Below are 15017 nucleotides of genomic sequence, written 5' to 3'. Positions count from 1 at the left end.
CTGGCTTCCTTCTAAAAGTTGTATCATTTTACACTTAAATCTGTGATCCTTTTTGAGTTAACTTTCCTATAAGGGGTGAGGGTGTGGTCAAGGCTAACAGACTCTGTGTCCAGAGCCGAGGGGAGGGGACACAGAGGAAAAAGCACCGGGCATTCACCCCACTGTCTTGGGATCATGGCGCTTCTTACACTAGAGGAAGATTCTCCCCTGTGTGAGGATCCATGTCTGCTGAAACTAGTGACCACAGACCCACAAATTTGTCCTCTTGCGGTCCTGGAGGTCAGAAGTCCGGGATCAGTCTTGGGACACTAAAGTCAAGGTACCTGCAGGGCTGGCTTCTCCCCGGGGCTGCTGGGCAGGATCTGCTTCCTCGCCCCTTCCAGCTTCTAGATCTGTCGCTTTGGGGCCCCTCTGTGCACCACTTCTGTCGTTTGCTCGGTGACTGTGCCCTCCTGCCTCCCTCTTACAAGGGCCCTTGTGACCACTGTGGGCTTCTCCAGAAAATCTGGGATCATCTCCTCATCTCGAATCTGGAAATTTGCCATCTGCAAAGTCCTTCTTGTCCTGTGAGTAACAGGGATCAGCACACGGACATGTTCGGGGTGTCTCTTCTCTTACCACACCCTTTCTTGGAGTTCTGAGTGCGTGAGGACGGCCGCAGACTGAGGCACGAGAGACCCGATCCCCTTCCCCACCGCTGTATCCAGCATTCAGTGCCACTTTCCTGCTCTTTGGCCGGAAGCAGAGGGCTCACCTGGAGCCCTGTCCCATCCTGCCCATTCTGGGTGTCAGTCTGTCTTGACTCCGGGAGGGTCCTAGAGGGAAGGGCAGTAAACTTAACTCCAGTTTTGACGGTGCATCCAGTTTGGATTTTCTTCCCCGACTGCCCAGTAATTTCCTGTCCAGAGCCCCTTAGCGGCTGCCTCATGCATCCTCCACATGGTGCCTCGCCTCGTGTGGCGGCGGCATCGGTGCCATCTTACCCGGACCGGGGATCCCTTGTTCCGTGTCTCCTGCAGCAAGCGTTGCCGGCTGGCTGTGCGTGCAAAGAAGGGATGTGCTATGCGGACAGGGGTTAGGTGGGGAGTGAACGCTCAGGAATGGATATCGGGATATTGCCAGTCGTTACGCTGTCGGCATTTCTTGAGCACTGTCTGCCAGAATTAGCTCACTAATTTCTATAATTCTCCCTATGAGAGTAATTGCCGTGTTGAGGCACGTTTATAGATGATGAGACTGAGGCTCAGAGAGGCTGATGAACTTGGCCAGGGATCTATCCGTAGTGAGTGATGGTGCCCAGTTTTCAGACCAAGATCGTGTGATTGGGGGTGTGGGGGCGGGCCATGACCCCAAAGTCTTTGTTTTTAACCCCCTCCTGTGTGCAGACCTTGGCTGTGTCTCTGGACTCACGGCGTCTCCTTTGGCTCCTGACGGCCCATTACCACTGGCCTCAGATGGGAACGTGCGTCCCTGTCTGGATTCCCATCACCCTCCGCGCGTCCCTCCGTGACGGAAGCCAGGGCCCTGTGCTGACTGACATGTGGATGTGTGTTTCCTGCTCCCCCGAATGTGACTGTCCAGGGGCCAGGAACCTGCCTCCTCCCCTTTGATCCCTGCGTCAGGCCCAGCGCTGGGAAATGTTGGATGCCTGGTGAATGCCCGGTGAATGCCCGGTGAATGCTTACCGTCCGGAACCACCGCTATTTTCCGTGGATTCCCCGACAGGGATGACCCCTGATGGGATGTTTTCTGACCCATTTAAGGAGACTTCGCTTATCTGAAAAAAGTTTGCAATTCCACTTTGGTTTTCTTTTCCTTTTATTTTTCTCTCAAATCAGTAAAGCAGAGCTAGACCTGATCCCCAGTTCACTTCAGTCCCGCAGTACTGTCCCCTTCCAGATGGTTCCCTAACCTAAGCCACTGTTTTAGATTCACCCATGGCCCATGGCACCTGGGCTTCTTCTGTGTATCAGGCCTTTCCACTAGCATTTAGACACGGAGCCCACTGAGTCGGCAGCTCTGAGAGAGGGGGGACGTGTCTGTGCTCCCACTTCCTGGAGAACTTGGGGCCCCGACGGAGGGGAGGATTTGCCCAAGGTGGCAGAGCTGGTGGGTCCAACAGCTGGTGGTGGAACTCGGGCTGAGCCCTGCACTCCCGCTGTTGGAAGGCATGGTGTTGCGGGGACAGCCTTTGAGCCCAGAAAAGGTGGTGGTCCCAGGTTTCCCTGGTGAAAGTCCACACTTGTAAGCACTCTCCTTTTCCCGCTCTTCTAGAAAATAAGTTATTAGCTAGATGGCAAACTTTGGGGCAAAGGCACCTAGTAAGCCATCAGGGCCCCTGAGAGGCACGCAGAGTGCTACCCATCAGAGTCACTGATGGTCACCAGGGACGGTGGTTTGCGGAATCTCAGAAACTCACTACAAGCGAGGTTAAGCTGAAAAGAAGCATTTATGAGCTGAAGTCACTGTAAAGACTGGGAGAGTGGTCACCGTGGAGGCGGTGCCTCTTCTTGTTTGAAGAGGCTGAGTTCCTCTCAGGGTCCTCGACGGACTTTTTATGTGGGGAGTTCTGTGGCACAGAACTCAGTCCCGGGATATTCCATTAAGGGATTCCGTCATTCCGCGGGCTCTGTTTCGTCCGTTGCCATTCCTCATTCTGTGTCAGATCCCGGGGTCGGTGGCTCATGAGAGAGCCCATCGATTTGTCCCCACAGCTCTTAAGAGAGCCCTGTCTATAATGATCTTCACTCACCAGCCTTCCGATGGCGCCCAGAAAACCAAGCCCAGAGAGGTGCATTGACTCACTCTGGGTCACACAGCTGAGGAGTGGCAGAGCCCAGATTCCAGAGCTCCAGCTCTTCTCCAGGCCAGGGCCTCACGCCGGGGAATGCAGCAGGTCCTCCTTGGTGGGATGCCCACGGCTTCGGAGGGAAGGGCGGCAACGAACCCATTGGCATTCCTTGTGAAGAAGTTCAGAGCTGCACGAGTCCCAAGGATTAGCTGTAGCAAGGGGTGTCCGTCGGGCTCAGAAATCCAGACCGTGGGGAAGGTCACAACAGATGGTTCTTCAGGGAATAATCCTGGTGCTGACATGTCCAGACGGTCCCTGGCCCATCAGTCAACAGCTGTTAAATATCCCCACTGCCCACTTCTGTGGGTACTATTTACGGATGAGACAGAAGCTCAGAGGAGGTGAGCCGCTTGCCCAAGCTCACACAGCTAGAAAGCATCCGAAGCGGGTTTCAGTAGCCAGCTCAGAGACTCCGGGACCCGGGCGCACTCTCCCCCGCTCCCCGCAAGAGTTCCTAAGTGCAGATGCTCCGTAGCCTTCAGAGAAATAAAAATGAGCAGCAGAAGAAGAATGGGGTGATGACAAGGAGGTGTCCCCTGCTTTCAGGTGGCTTCATGGAGTTCCACTGAGTAACTGGCTTGCTGCACGGATCGCTTTAAACATGGACGACCTGTAGCCTCCTAAGGAGGGGACTCCCCCTGCACGCGGGGGGTCAGCCCACTGTACACACCGTCCCCTTCCCACCCCGCCCTGGCTGGCTTCTTCCCACTGGGACCTTCCCTGCCGGGGCTCATGGACTCATCTACGACCTTGAGCGAGACCTTGCCCTCCTGGAGACTGTTTTGAGAGAGCAGTGCTCAGTTCCCAGTTGGAGCAGGTGACGAGGGCCTTTGCCAGCAGGGGATTTTTGGAGAAGCTCGTTTGAAACAGACTGAGGAGCCCCTTTCCTCTAGAGTCCATACATAAAGCACAGATCAGGCTGCTTCCTTCTGTTCTCTGAGCCCGGACTGGCCCTTTCCCAGCTTGTAGCCTCCAAATAAAAGAGACTGGACGGTTCAAAAGTGGCCCCATTATTGTCTAAAGTAGGAAATCCACAGATTACAGCCTGGGCGGCAGACCTGGCTTGCTCCTTATTTAAATAAAGTTTAATTGGAACACAGCCATGCCCATCCGTTATGCTCTGTCTGTATCTGCTTTCACTTTGCAACAGCAGAGTTCGCTAGCTGCTGAGCCTATATGACCCTTAAAACCTAAAATATTTACCGTGTGGCTCTTAACAGAGAAAGCTTGCCAACAACCTCTGCACTACGCAGGTCGCGACCACGTCCTCCTGTGCCGTCAGTGTGGGGAAGGACAGCTTTGTGATTCAGACTGGAGGTTAAGACGGAGGTTGGTTCCCACCTTGGCAGACAGTATCGGTCCGTGACCATGGGCCTGGGGACCCTTACTAGCCATCAGACCTTGAACAAATTACTTCACCTCTTCCGGACTCGGATTCCTGGTCTGTCACGTGCAGTTTACGGTAGCAAACGCCTTGTTGGGTGGCAGTGAGGATTGCCCCGAGACCAGTGCCTGGCCCGCGGGGAACGTGATACACACTCCCTCCCGTCTCGGTGGCCGCTTCTGTGATTACTGTTGTCTACCTCGTGGGTGTGGGTCCAGGCATGGTCGAAGTCCTGGTTCTGTTGCTTAGCAGGGGTGTGAACCTGGGGGCCTTACTCTGGGTCTCAGTTACCTCCTCTATCAAATGGGTACAATGTCGTTCCCCCCTTTTGGGGTTGCCAGGAGGATTAAGAGGGACACATGCTGCAAGGTGCCTGCCTCGTGGCCAGGCCCAGGGTCATGCTCCAGAAGCCAGGGGTGCGAGGGTGTTTTTATGGTAAAAGTGTTGAATGTTGTTGAGTCCTTTTTCTGCGTCTCTTGAGAGGATCTCTCCCCCCGCCCCCCTTTCACTCTGGCAACATGACCCTGAGTGATTTTCACATGTTGAACCATCCTTGCAGTCCAGGAGTAAATCCCACTTGATCACCGTGTATGGTCCTTTTAATCCGCTCTTGAATTTGGTTTTCCAGAATTTTGCTGGGGGATTTGACACCTGTGTCCATCAGGGATTTGGGGTTTATAGTTTTCTTGTAGTGTCTTTGGCCTGGTACCAGGGCAATGTTGGCCTCATAGAATGAGTCAGGAAGTATTCCCTCCTCGGATTTTTGGGAAAAGTTTGAGAAGGATGGTCATGACTTCTGTAAATGTTTGGCAGGATTCACCAGTGAGGCCATCGGGTCCAGGCCTTTCTTCTGTCCGAAGACTTTTGATCCCAGATTCAGGCCCCTTACTAGTTACAAGCCTCCTGAGATTTTCTGTGTCTTGGATTCAGTCTTGGTAGGTTTGGGGTTTGTAAGCACTGGTCCTTCTCATGAAGGTCACCCAACTTACGGTGTCCTCTCGTTCATCACGTCCTCGTGATCCTGTCTCATTTCTGTAGATTCTGTAATAACATCCCCATTTTCACTTCTGATTTTAATAATTTGAGTCTTGCATTCCTTAGACCACCAAGCCAAAGGTTCATCCATCTGCTCAGCTTTTCAGAGAGCCGGTTTCTGGTTCCATTCATTCTCTCTCCTGCTTTTCTGTTCTGTTTTCTCTCTCCTCTCTCTCATGTCCTTCCCCCCGCTCGCTTTGGGTTCAGTTTGTTCTTTTTGTAGCTCCTTACGGTATAAAGTTAGGTCGTTGACTTTAGATTTTTCTTCAGGTAAGCATTTACAGCTAGAAATGTCCCCCTTAGCACTGGTTTCACTGGATCCCATTGGTTTTCATCTGGCGTGTGTTCATTTTCGTTCGGCTTGAAGTATTTTCTAATTTCCCCTGCGATTTCTTCTTTGATCTGTTGGTTGTTGAAGAGTGATGTTAATTTCCACAAAGAGGTGAATTTCCCAGCTTTCCTTCTGATAATGATTTCTAGCTTCATCCTGTTGCAGTCAGAGAAGATACTTTTTTTTAAATCTGTTGAGACCTGTTTTGTGGCCTGACACATGGCCTATCCTGGAAGGTGTCCCCTGGGCACATGACAGTCACGCGTACACTGTCGTTGGGTGGAGTGTTCTGCGCGTGTCTGGTTTGTTAGGTCCTCGATTCCCGTACCTCTGTCTGCTGGTTCTGGGTGGTATTAGGATCAGGTAGCTCAGTCTTCAGCTGTCATCCCAGAACTGTTCCTCCTTTCAGTTCTGTCCGTGTTTGCATCGTACATTTTGATGGACAGTTAGTGGCAGGTGAATGCTTATAATTGTCCGATCTTTCTGCTGTATTCAACCTTTCCTTAATATATAACATTCTTCTTTGTCTGTTGTAACTTTTTTTGATTTAAAGTCTTTTTCTCTTGTGTATTAGTACAGCCGTGCCAAGGGTGCCAGAGTGAAAATGAGACTTGTGGTTCCCTGCTTTTGAGGTTCATTCCTTCATTTAAAACAACACTTGCGCCACCTCTCACCTTGCAGGCCGCAGGCACCGTCTCTGGGAAGACAAAACCAGCAGCCTGTAGCCCTAGGAAACTTGCAGCTCAGCCTGGAGGCTTGGTTGGGGGATAAGAGGAGCCGTGAGTGAAGGGCTCTGTCTGCCTCTCGCTGACACCACGGGGGAGGGGGTCTTGTGGGCTGGTCCCCTGGGACAGCCAGCATCACAGAGAGCAAGCCATGAGCCCCGCGCCCAGAGAAGGGTACGCTCTTTTCTCCAGTCGGCACACAGGGCTCTTTGGCAGGTGTCCTCATTGGACGTGGGGCCCCCGCTCTGTGTGGCCTGCAGCTGGCAGGGAGCCCGCTGTCCGCTGAGCCAGGCAGGTCCTTGGCCACTCCGCCGGGCTGTCCCCTCCCGCTTCCTGCTGTCTCAGCAGGATACGGGGCTCCTCAGGTTCGGCTCTCCAGACTCGGGTTGCCTGGAAGCAGAGGTGGGAGGTCTGCGAGCACCTTAAGGGGCTGGGGAAGGGATGAGTCTTGGGGAGCCTGAGCATCCCAGGTGTTTGGAGGAGTCTGGCCAACTAAGGGCAGGACCTCAGCTTTGGTGGGGATATCCACTCAGTGTGCACTGTGGGGAGCAGGAAATCTCTGGGTTCGGGTTCCCCGTCTGTCTCCTAGCTCAGGGATGAGATGTTCTCTGCTCTGCGCCTGCTAGTTCTTCTGGCAGAGAAAGGAGCTCATCCCCCGGGCCCACAGCGTGGCAGTAGGGAAGGCCGCAGGGAATGCGGAGCTGGGGGCACAGAGTAGGTGCTCAGCACTACAGCGGACAAACGCTGTGCCCCTCCACGCTTCGTTCAGCCCAAGCAGCATAACACAGTACAGACTGATCGTTATAAACAGCTAGAACAGAGTCTTTATTTCTTCCTCCACACAGAACCACTGCAATTAAAGCTGTTGTGACTGGAAAACTAAAAACACAATGAGGAAATTAGAGACATTTAAGCACCTACCTTCTACGCATGTACATTTTTTAAAGGAAATTTTAAATATAACTGATTAGGATTGCTTTCAAAATACATAAAAATAAAGAGATTAAAATGAGTCTAAACACGAAAAAGTGTGATCAGGCTCAGGCGGCCTGTCGCCTGAAAAAGTGTGATCAGTCTCCCCCGGCTCTGTCGGCGGCCCAGGGACAGGCACCGCGGCGTCACCCGGGGCGGGACGGAGGGACAGTCCTCAGTCCCTCCGCCCACCCACAGCAGGTACGTGCTGTGCACCTACGATGTGCTGGGCATCATCTTGGATGGTGGTTGCATTTATTCAGCAGTGAATAGAGTCTGTGCCTTCTGGACGTTCTGCTGGAGGAGACAGACATTAAACGAGCAAGTAAATGTGTGCATGGCAGACGGTGGTTGCTGTGGAGAAAAATGAAAGAGCAAATGATACCCTCTGGGGGGGGGTGTCGGGGGAGGGCCCAGGCAGGGGTTGTTGATGCCTGGGAAACGCCACCGGGATAGGGTGGCACAGTGTGTGGAGACCGGAGGGATGTGTCGGAGAGTAGAAGCAGCAAGTGCAAAGGTCCGGAGGCAGAGCTGGCTCAGCCCACTGGAGAAAGAGCAGGAAGCCAGTAGAGCCGAGGCAGCGGGGGGGACAGGGCAGAGGAGGGGAAGTCGGCGGGGGCGGCAGGGAGCGTGGCCCTAGCCCAGAGGGCACTGTAGCCAAGGGAAGACTGCGGCTGCCACCATCAGAGGGAAGAGCTGTGTTGGAGGGTCAGGGTCCGGGAAGGAAGCAGGGGGGCGGGTGGAGGACGGTGCGGTCTGAGGAGGAGGAGAGCGGGCCGGGTCGGTGCGGGTCGGGTCTGATTCCAGATGCACCTGCGTGTCACGCGGGCAGGGTGCGCCGCAGAGTCCACGTGGGCGTGGACAGGGACAAGTCGGGATGGTGCCCTGGGGGTCGGGGTGAGGAACAGGAATGAGACGGTTGCCATTTATACAGGGGGCACGGCCCAGGGCAGTGGAGGAAGCCAGTGGTGGCCTTGGATATGCCGCCGCGGAGCTGCTGGTCACACATCCCGGCAGAAAGCGGGAGGGGCCCTGAGCTGAAGAGCCTGGCCTTGGGGCTGGAGGTCTGGGCTGGGACTGGGCCAGTCCCAGTCCCCACGTGTTGGCTGCTCTTAAGGCCGGGAGCCTGGGCCAGGTGCCTGGGGCGTGAGGACAGAGAAGGGCACAGAGGCTCATCTACCCTCCTTGTAGAAGTTGGTCCCCGAGAAGGAACAGCAGAGGGAACGGAGGAGGGAGTCAGGAGATCCGAGATGCCTCCCAGGTTGAAGCCCCGGGAGGGTGTGTGCCAGGCAGGAGGGCCGACGAATGGAGAGGGAGGCACTTGGGCCAGGAAACAGCCTCTGAAGTCCGTCCACAAGGCGGCGACGTGTGGAAGGGACTGTCTGCGAGTAGGTGGCCCTTTCCGGCGTTGTGGAGCCCCAGGGTACGTGCTCACCCTCTGAGAGCCTCTCCTGGAACAGGATGCTGACCGCCTTCTCGGGGCTCTGGGAACCTTCCTCACTTCCGCAGTCCTCTCTGACCATGGCCCACAGCTCTTGCTGCCCAGGACCCATGCAGGGGCCATCTCTGACCCTCTGCAGGAGGTGGCAGCCTCCAGCAGATGCCTCTTGGAGTATTGGAAGCGTAGCACGAGGGCCACACACAGCTCCTGCCACGCGGCTGCCTTGTCTTGGGTCACCTCTGCAAGGAGCTTGGTCGGCCTCAGCCTGGAGTCCTCCTGTCCTTGTCAGATCGGTACCCTTGGTTCTGGAAGGGCGGCAATGGTGTCAGTAAGGCGAGGTGGTGCCACCAGCACCGGCTCTCGGGGGCCGCATGACCCCATGAAACATCCTTCCCCCAGCCAAACCCCAGGCACCTTCTGCCACAGGTGTTGTGCTCCCCTAGGCCCCCTGATGTCAGGCAGAGAGCCCTGGGCTTGGCTGAGACCAGGCAGCTGCAGGAAAGACGGCTCCAGGCTAAAGGGAAGGCTGGCCTTTGCAGGAGGGAGACAGAGCCCCATGTGCCCACCCTGAGCCTCAGTTCCTCACCTCCAAAATGGGTGTGCTACGCTTGGGAGCTCCGGGACCCTCCCCAGAGCCCCACCAGGAGCAGGGGCAGGGGCTTGTGGTGGGTGAGAGGAAAGGGCTACGTGTGGGCTGGTGCACCAGTCTGGCAGACTCCCTGGAAGAGGCGGCTTCCCCTCAGCCATGTGGACCAAGCGCGCAGAACACTTCTCCCTCGGGGGCCTGCTGCGGGAGACATGAGCCAGGCCTGGCTGCACCTTCCCTGCTGCCGCCACTGCTGTGCCGCCCCTGTCTGCTCAGCCCAGAGGGGACAGCAGCCTGCACGCTCTTGGAGCCCAGGCTCGGGCCACCTCTTCTGTGGGAGCGGGGTTGGGGCTGAAGACGGACCGCAGGTGTGGTTCTCTCCAAGTCATTCCAGCAGCGATTGTGGTCCCCCTGGCTGCCAGTTAGCAAGGGCCCTCCACCCTGATCTGTGAAACCAGGGGAACCACGTGATAGGATGGCTCTGGTCCCCAACCCAGGGAGGCAGCTACTGTTGTTTCTGTTGGACAGGGGAGCAGGTTGTGGACCCAGAGAGAAAATGACCTGCCGAGATTCCCAAGCCGACCTCGTGCCTGCAGAGTCTAGGCCTGCCCGTTTTAGCTGCTGCTGCCCTTCCCAAGGGCCGCCCCAGCGGCGGGGAGGCCTGTCATGTTGCATCAGGGCTCAAAGCAGCATCGTGGTTGTACCGTGTTCTGCCTGCTCTGTGGGGTTGGGGGGGCGGTGTGGGCAGGGACACCTGGGCACAGAGAAATCCACTCCTTTCACGCCTGACCTAGAAAGTCCACTGGGGTCGGGGTTCCTGCACCGAGCGTGCAGAAGTGGGGCTGGGGGCTGCTGCTGGACGGGACAGTGAGGCTAGCATGCACCTGTCCTGGCTGCTCACGGGGCCAGCTGCTCTGCTTGCTCTCATGGAGGTCATGAGGCTTTCTAATCCCATCTGTGAAATGAGGAACCGGAAGCCCTGGTTGCAGGGGTGGCTTGCACTGGGGTCCCTCAGCAGGTGTCGGGTCTGGGATCTGGACCCAGGGTGGTGGCTGCTCGTCCTGGAGCCGTGTTTGGCTAGCTCCGTGACCTTGGTGCTGCCAGAGGAATGGTCTGAACAGGGAAGACCGAGTGGGGAGCAAAGGAGCTGACCCAGACGGACGCGGGCGTCAGTTTCAGCTCTGCTACACGCTATGGTGGGTCCTCGCTGACCGACCATCTTCTCACCTATAAAATGGGCTGATTCCTTTCCTACCTTAAAGGGTCAGAGCCTGCTCTCAGATGAAGGCACAGTAGGCTGAGGAGCCTGGCCCAGGTCCCTCGGTCACTCCATGGAAGAGCAGGCCCTTTGCTATCTCCCACTTCCTCAGTGAGGCAAGGTCGGAGGACGAGGCCGGGTACCAGCCGCACTGCAGGGCCTCAGCTCAAATTTGCTTCTCTCCCGCGAGTGAACTGAAGAAGTGCCTGAAGACTGGGGGCGGGGGTCGCCTGTCCAGGGCCGAGATTTGTCTCCAGCAGTGGTCTTACTCCCGTGACACTCCTGTCCCTTGTCGTCTTCCCCTACGGCCTTGGGCCTGGTTCCTCATCGCTCTGCGTCTCTGGGGCGGGTGAGGCACTTCTGGCCCACACTGTCACGGTCCGGCTCCTAGGGGATGGGGACAGGCGCGTGCCGTTCGTCTAACCTCTGACTGTGTGCCTTCAGGAGGCTCCCCAGGCAGTAGGACAGGGGCGGCCCTACTCTCCTGGCGGTTTGCTTTGACCGGGGGTCGGGGATGGCAGAAAATTGAACAGGTGCTTCTAACTGTAGGCAGGGGGACAGGACAGACGTCCCTGAAGGAGGGAAATGGACCACGTAAGGGCCCCTGGGCAGGTGTTCCAACATGGAGCAGAGAGAGGATAGGGGAAGGAGAGACGGGCCCAGAGGGCCGAGCGATCATGGAAAGTCCTAGAACTTACAGCCTCACTTGGAGTTGGGTATTAATTACAGCATTTGGCTTTATGTTAAAAACAAGGTCAAAATTCTACCCCAGGATTTTCCATCTGTTCTGTCCCCAAGAAACCATCACTTAACGATCTGCATCATCGTATTTGCCATTCGAATGTCTATGTGCCAGGCCCCCGCACGCTGCTTCGTGTTGGTGTCTTCTAGACCCCACACAGCCATAAGGGACGGCAGCAGGGCTTAGCTCTTTGCTCCTGGACCCCAGCCCTAAGGCCTGTGCCTCTGCCACCCCCTCCCTTCTGCAGCTACAGAGTTCTTGACCCCCACCCACATCTGTAAAAGGAAACCAAGGGAAATAAGTCAATCAGAAAGACAGTTACCATATGGTCTCACTGATAGGTAGAATTTAAGAACCAAGGCAGAGGATCAGAGGGGAAGAAAGGAATAAATGAAGACAACACTGGAGAGGGAGACAAACCCTAAGAGGCTCTTAATCTCAAGAAACAAACTGAGGGTTGCTGCAGGGAGGGATGGGGAGCCTGGGGCATGTGTTGTGGTGAGGGCTGTGTGTTGTGTAAGGCTGTCGAAGCACAGACCTGTACCCCTGAAACAAATACACTGTATGTTAATTTAAAAAGAAAAAAAAAGAACCAACAATGCTGCTTGAACTTCCTTGATGTGTCCCAGGGCATGGCCTTTAGTGTCCTGGATGCTGTTTGGGGGGGCGGTGGCTAGAGAGGGCAGGAGAGTCACCTGCGAGCATATGTCCCAGTATTTGGCTTAAGATGGGTTCGGGGATAAGCAGGAGGAGGATTTCTGTGTGCCGCCAGCGACTCCTGCAGCAGCAAGCCCTGGTCTGCTCCCTCTACAGGCTTTGGGCCCATGGGCTGTGCTGTCTGGGTATCACGTAGCCCTGGGCAGATCAACAGAGGCCAGCCCCCTGGGGTCCACGGGCCAGATCCCACCCACTGCCTGTTTCCGTGAATCATGCTAGAACACAGCTCCACGCACTTCCTCGTGTGGTCTGTGTTGTCTGCATGCTGCGAGGGCTGAGCCGCATGTGTGCCCTTGGCCCCCGCATGTGTGCCCTTGGCCCCCGCATGTGTGCCCTTGGCCCCTTCAGGAGTCTGGTCCCTGGACTATAGAATAGGGGCGCTGACCTGCCTGGGGGGTGTGGAAAACTCTCCACGGTCCGTCTGTACGAGGAAAAAGCAAGATGCAGCACCGTGCATAAGTTTCCACTTTTAGAGGAAGCAAACAATACGGATGTGCACACGCGCACGCCCGTGTTCGTGGGAATGCTCTGTGTGCAATGGAGAGGCCTAGAAAGATACGTCGGAAAATCATGCCAGTTGCCTGGAGAGTGGCGGTGGGCAGACTCCCTGCGTACATTTTTCTCTCCCCGCTTTTCTTTCTTGCACCACTTTATGTTTTCTATTGAAGAAAATAATTTAGTTCACAAAGTATATTGATGCTGAAGAGTGGAGAGAAAGGAAGACGGAGAAGGGAGTGTCTTGGGCCTTATTTAACTTCCGCAGGAAGATGGAACTACGGTCTTTTTATGCACGAGACCCTTCTCATTTGAATGTTAGCGTTGTAAGAATTGCTTGGGGGAAAGCCGCACGAGAAACTGCAAATTGCCTGTGATCGCCTGTGATATTGAAAGGGAAATAAATTTTCTGTTGAACCCTAGAGGTAGAGAGGTTTGGGGCGCCGTGGAAAATGATTAAGCTTGTCTTCATCTTGAGCTGAGTGAGCCATGCTTATAAGGAAGATGCTGTCCTAGTGAGGGGAGCAGCACTTTTAAATATTCTGATAGTCGCCGTCTGTCTTGGATGAGGCCCGACCTGGTCTGGAATGGTGAAACCAGGACACACATCTGCCAGGAAAATACTAGAAAATCTTCACTATCATCTCTGCAGATCCCACAGCTGCCAACCTTCACAGACTGTGCTCAGATCTGCCCTCCTCCAAGGAGGGTTTAAAACTATTTCCCTAGGGGCACGCGGGTGGCTTGGTCTGTTAGTGTCTCACACTTGAATGCGGCTCAGGTCATGATCTCACATCCGTGAGGTTGAGACCCACGTTAAGCTCCGCAGTGGCTGTGGAATTAGATTTTCTCTCTCCTCTCCCCGCTCTAAAACATCAGATAAAATTGTTTCTCCAGAAGGTCTGATACAATCAAATGTCCAGCCACTTGGCCAGTCCACCAGAATGCCCGCCTCCGAGCGCAGAGATTAATGGAAGAGGTCTCCTTTTAACTGGTCTTCAAATTTGCAGAATTGCCCGCAAGTGATACAGTTGCTTTAAATTCTTTGGCCCTCAGCCCGGGCTTGCACACTGGATCGCCTGGCATGAGTCTGAGAAGTACAGAGGCCAACCCCTGCCCGGTGCAGTAGGGTTGCTGCTTTTTAAGTCCCATTGGGGAGTTTAAAGGATACCCAGGGCAGAGAACCCCAGCTTTGAAAAGGTATTGGAGAGGCTGGGGAGAGGAAGTAAGGGAGACCCCTCAGCTCACCCTGTCCCAAGGATAGAACCAGACAGCTCTCGCATCAGCATGAGTAATCCAGAAAGCAACCGGAGACCGGCAGAACAAATTTCACAGGCACAGGCAGAGAAGAGGGCACATGAAGAGGGTAGGAAGGGCAGAGACGCGGTGGGGAGGGGGACGGGGCACGGCTCTCCGGAGTCAGTGGCTACAGCAGCAGGGAAGGGTGAGAACTCACACCAGACAAGATGGATTCCCGAAACATTTGGCTTCCAAAGTGGGAGGGGCCAAATCTCCTGCCTTCTTAACACCAGAGGGACTTAAAGCTGGGCATTCTAAAACCAGCAGGCTCAGCTCCACTGGGGAGGTAGTCCCCACCCTTAAAGAGACAGCAGGACCCATGCCCATGGCGATTCAGCATACAAGCAGCAGTTTGCAAACTGCCTGCGAGGCACTGCAGGGAGAGTGACTTCCTCGCCTCAAAGCCTGTCCCAGGGAGCCTCCTTGAGGAAAGAGGAGCTCCCCCACCCCCCAGCATTAGCTCCAGGTCACCTTCTGGAACCAGTGCAATGCCAACAGGTACTACCACCTTGCTTACACCAAGTCCTGCCCCTAGCACCACAGTCACACTTGCTTCAGTCCCCACGCTGGGGGTCCCCTCCCCCAGAAGACCAGAGCAGACCTTGCTAACAACCTCCCCACCCACATGTCTTGCCGGGGCCTTTTCCTGGCGGCCATGGTGGCCAGTAGGCACATGTAGTTGAAACTACATGCCCCACCCGGGGACCCAGCATCACCCACAGCAGGCGAAGAGACGCTCCGCGGGTGACGGAAGGACAAGCAGCAGGGTAGAGGGAGCACGCGCAGGACACAGTGCCTGAAACGCCAGGTTCTGGGGATCAGGGGACACCGCCCTGCAGGGCACTACAGGACCTCTTCGTGAGGCCATTACTGTCGGGAGTAGGAGATGGAGCGGACTTCCCTAGCACAAAAAAACCGAGGTAAGCAAAACGAGAAGAAATGTCCTCAAGCAAAGAACAGGTGTCTTTCTCTGTGCCCGGAGACCTAGGCAAAATGGATACAAGTATAATGTGTCCATGGAGAATTTAATGATCATAAACGAACTCACCAGACTTGCAGAAACAGCAGAAGACAGCAGTGAGATCCTTAACAAGGAGATGAAAAAGAACCAGTCACGGATAACACAATAACACGAAATTAAAAATACACTAGATGGAATGAACAGCGGGCTAGAGGAGTGA

At 55.2% G+C, this 15017-nt stretch overlaps 1 protein-coding gene across 4 annotated transcripts in view; it reads left to right on the top strand.

Moving 5' to 3' along the window:
- The window catches only part of SNX29 (sorting nexin 29), a 477185-nt gene that overhangs the window by 444134 nt on the left and 18034 nt on the right, over positions 1-15017 (top strand). Inside the window, exon 21 of one of the 4 annotated variants that reach the window (XM_032328138.1) lies at positions 1386-3954. The exons of the other annotated variants lie outside the window; for them this stretch is intronic. Coding sequence (XP_032184029.1) covers positions 1386-1431 — 46 coding nt within the window. The 3' untranslated portion in view covers positions 1432-3954. Of the gene's footprint in view, positions 1-1385; positions 3955-15017 lie in introns of those variants that run through there. 4 annotated transcript variants of the gene reach the window in all.

Source organism: Mustela erminea, chromosome 20, assembly GCF_009829155.1.
Source record: "Mustela erminea isolate mMusErm1 chromosome 20, mMusErm1.Pri, whole genome shotgun sequence".
NCBI lineage: Eukaryota > Metazoa > Chordata > Mammalia > Carnivora > Mustelidae > Mustela > Mustela erminea.
This window is presented reverse-complemented; position numbering and strand designations above follow the sequence as displayed.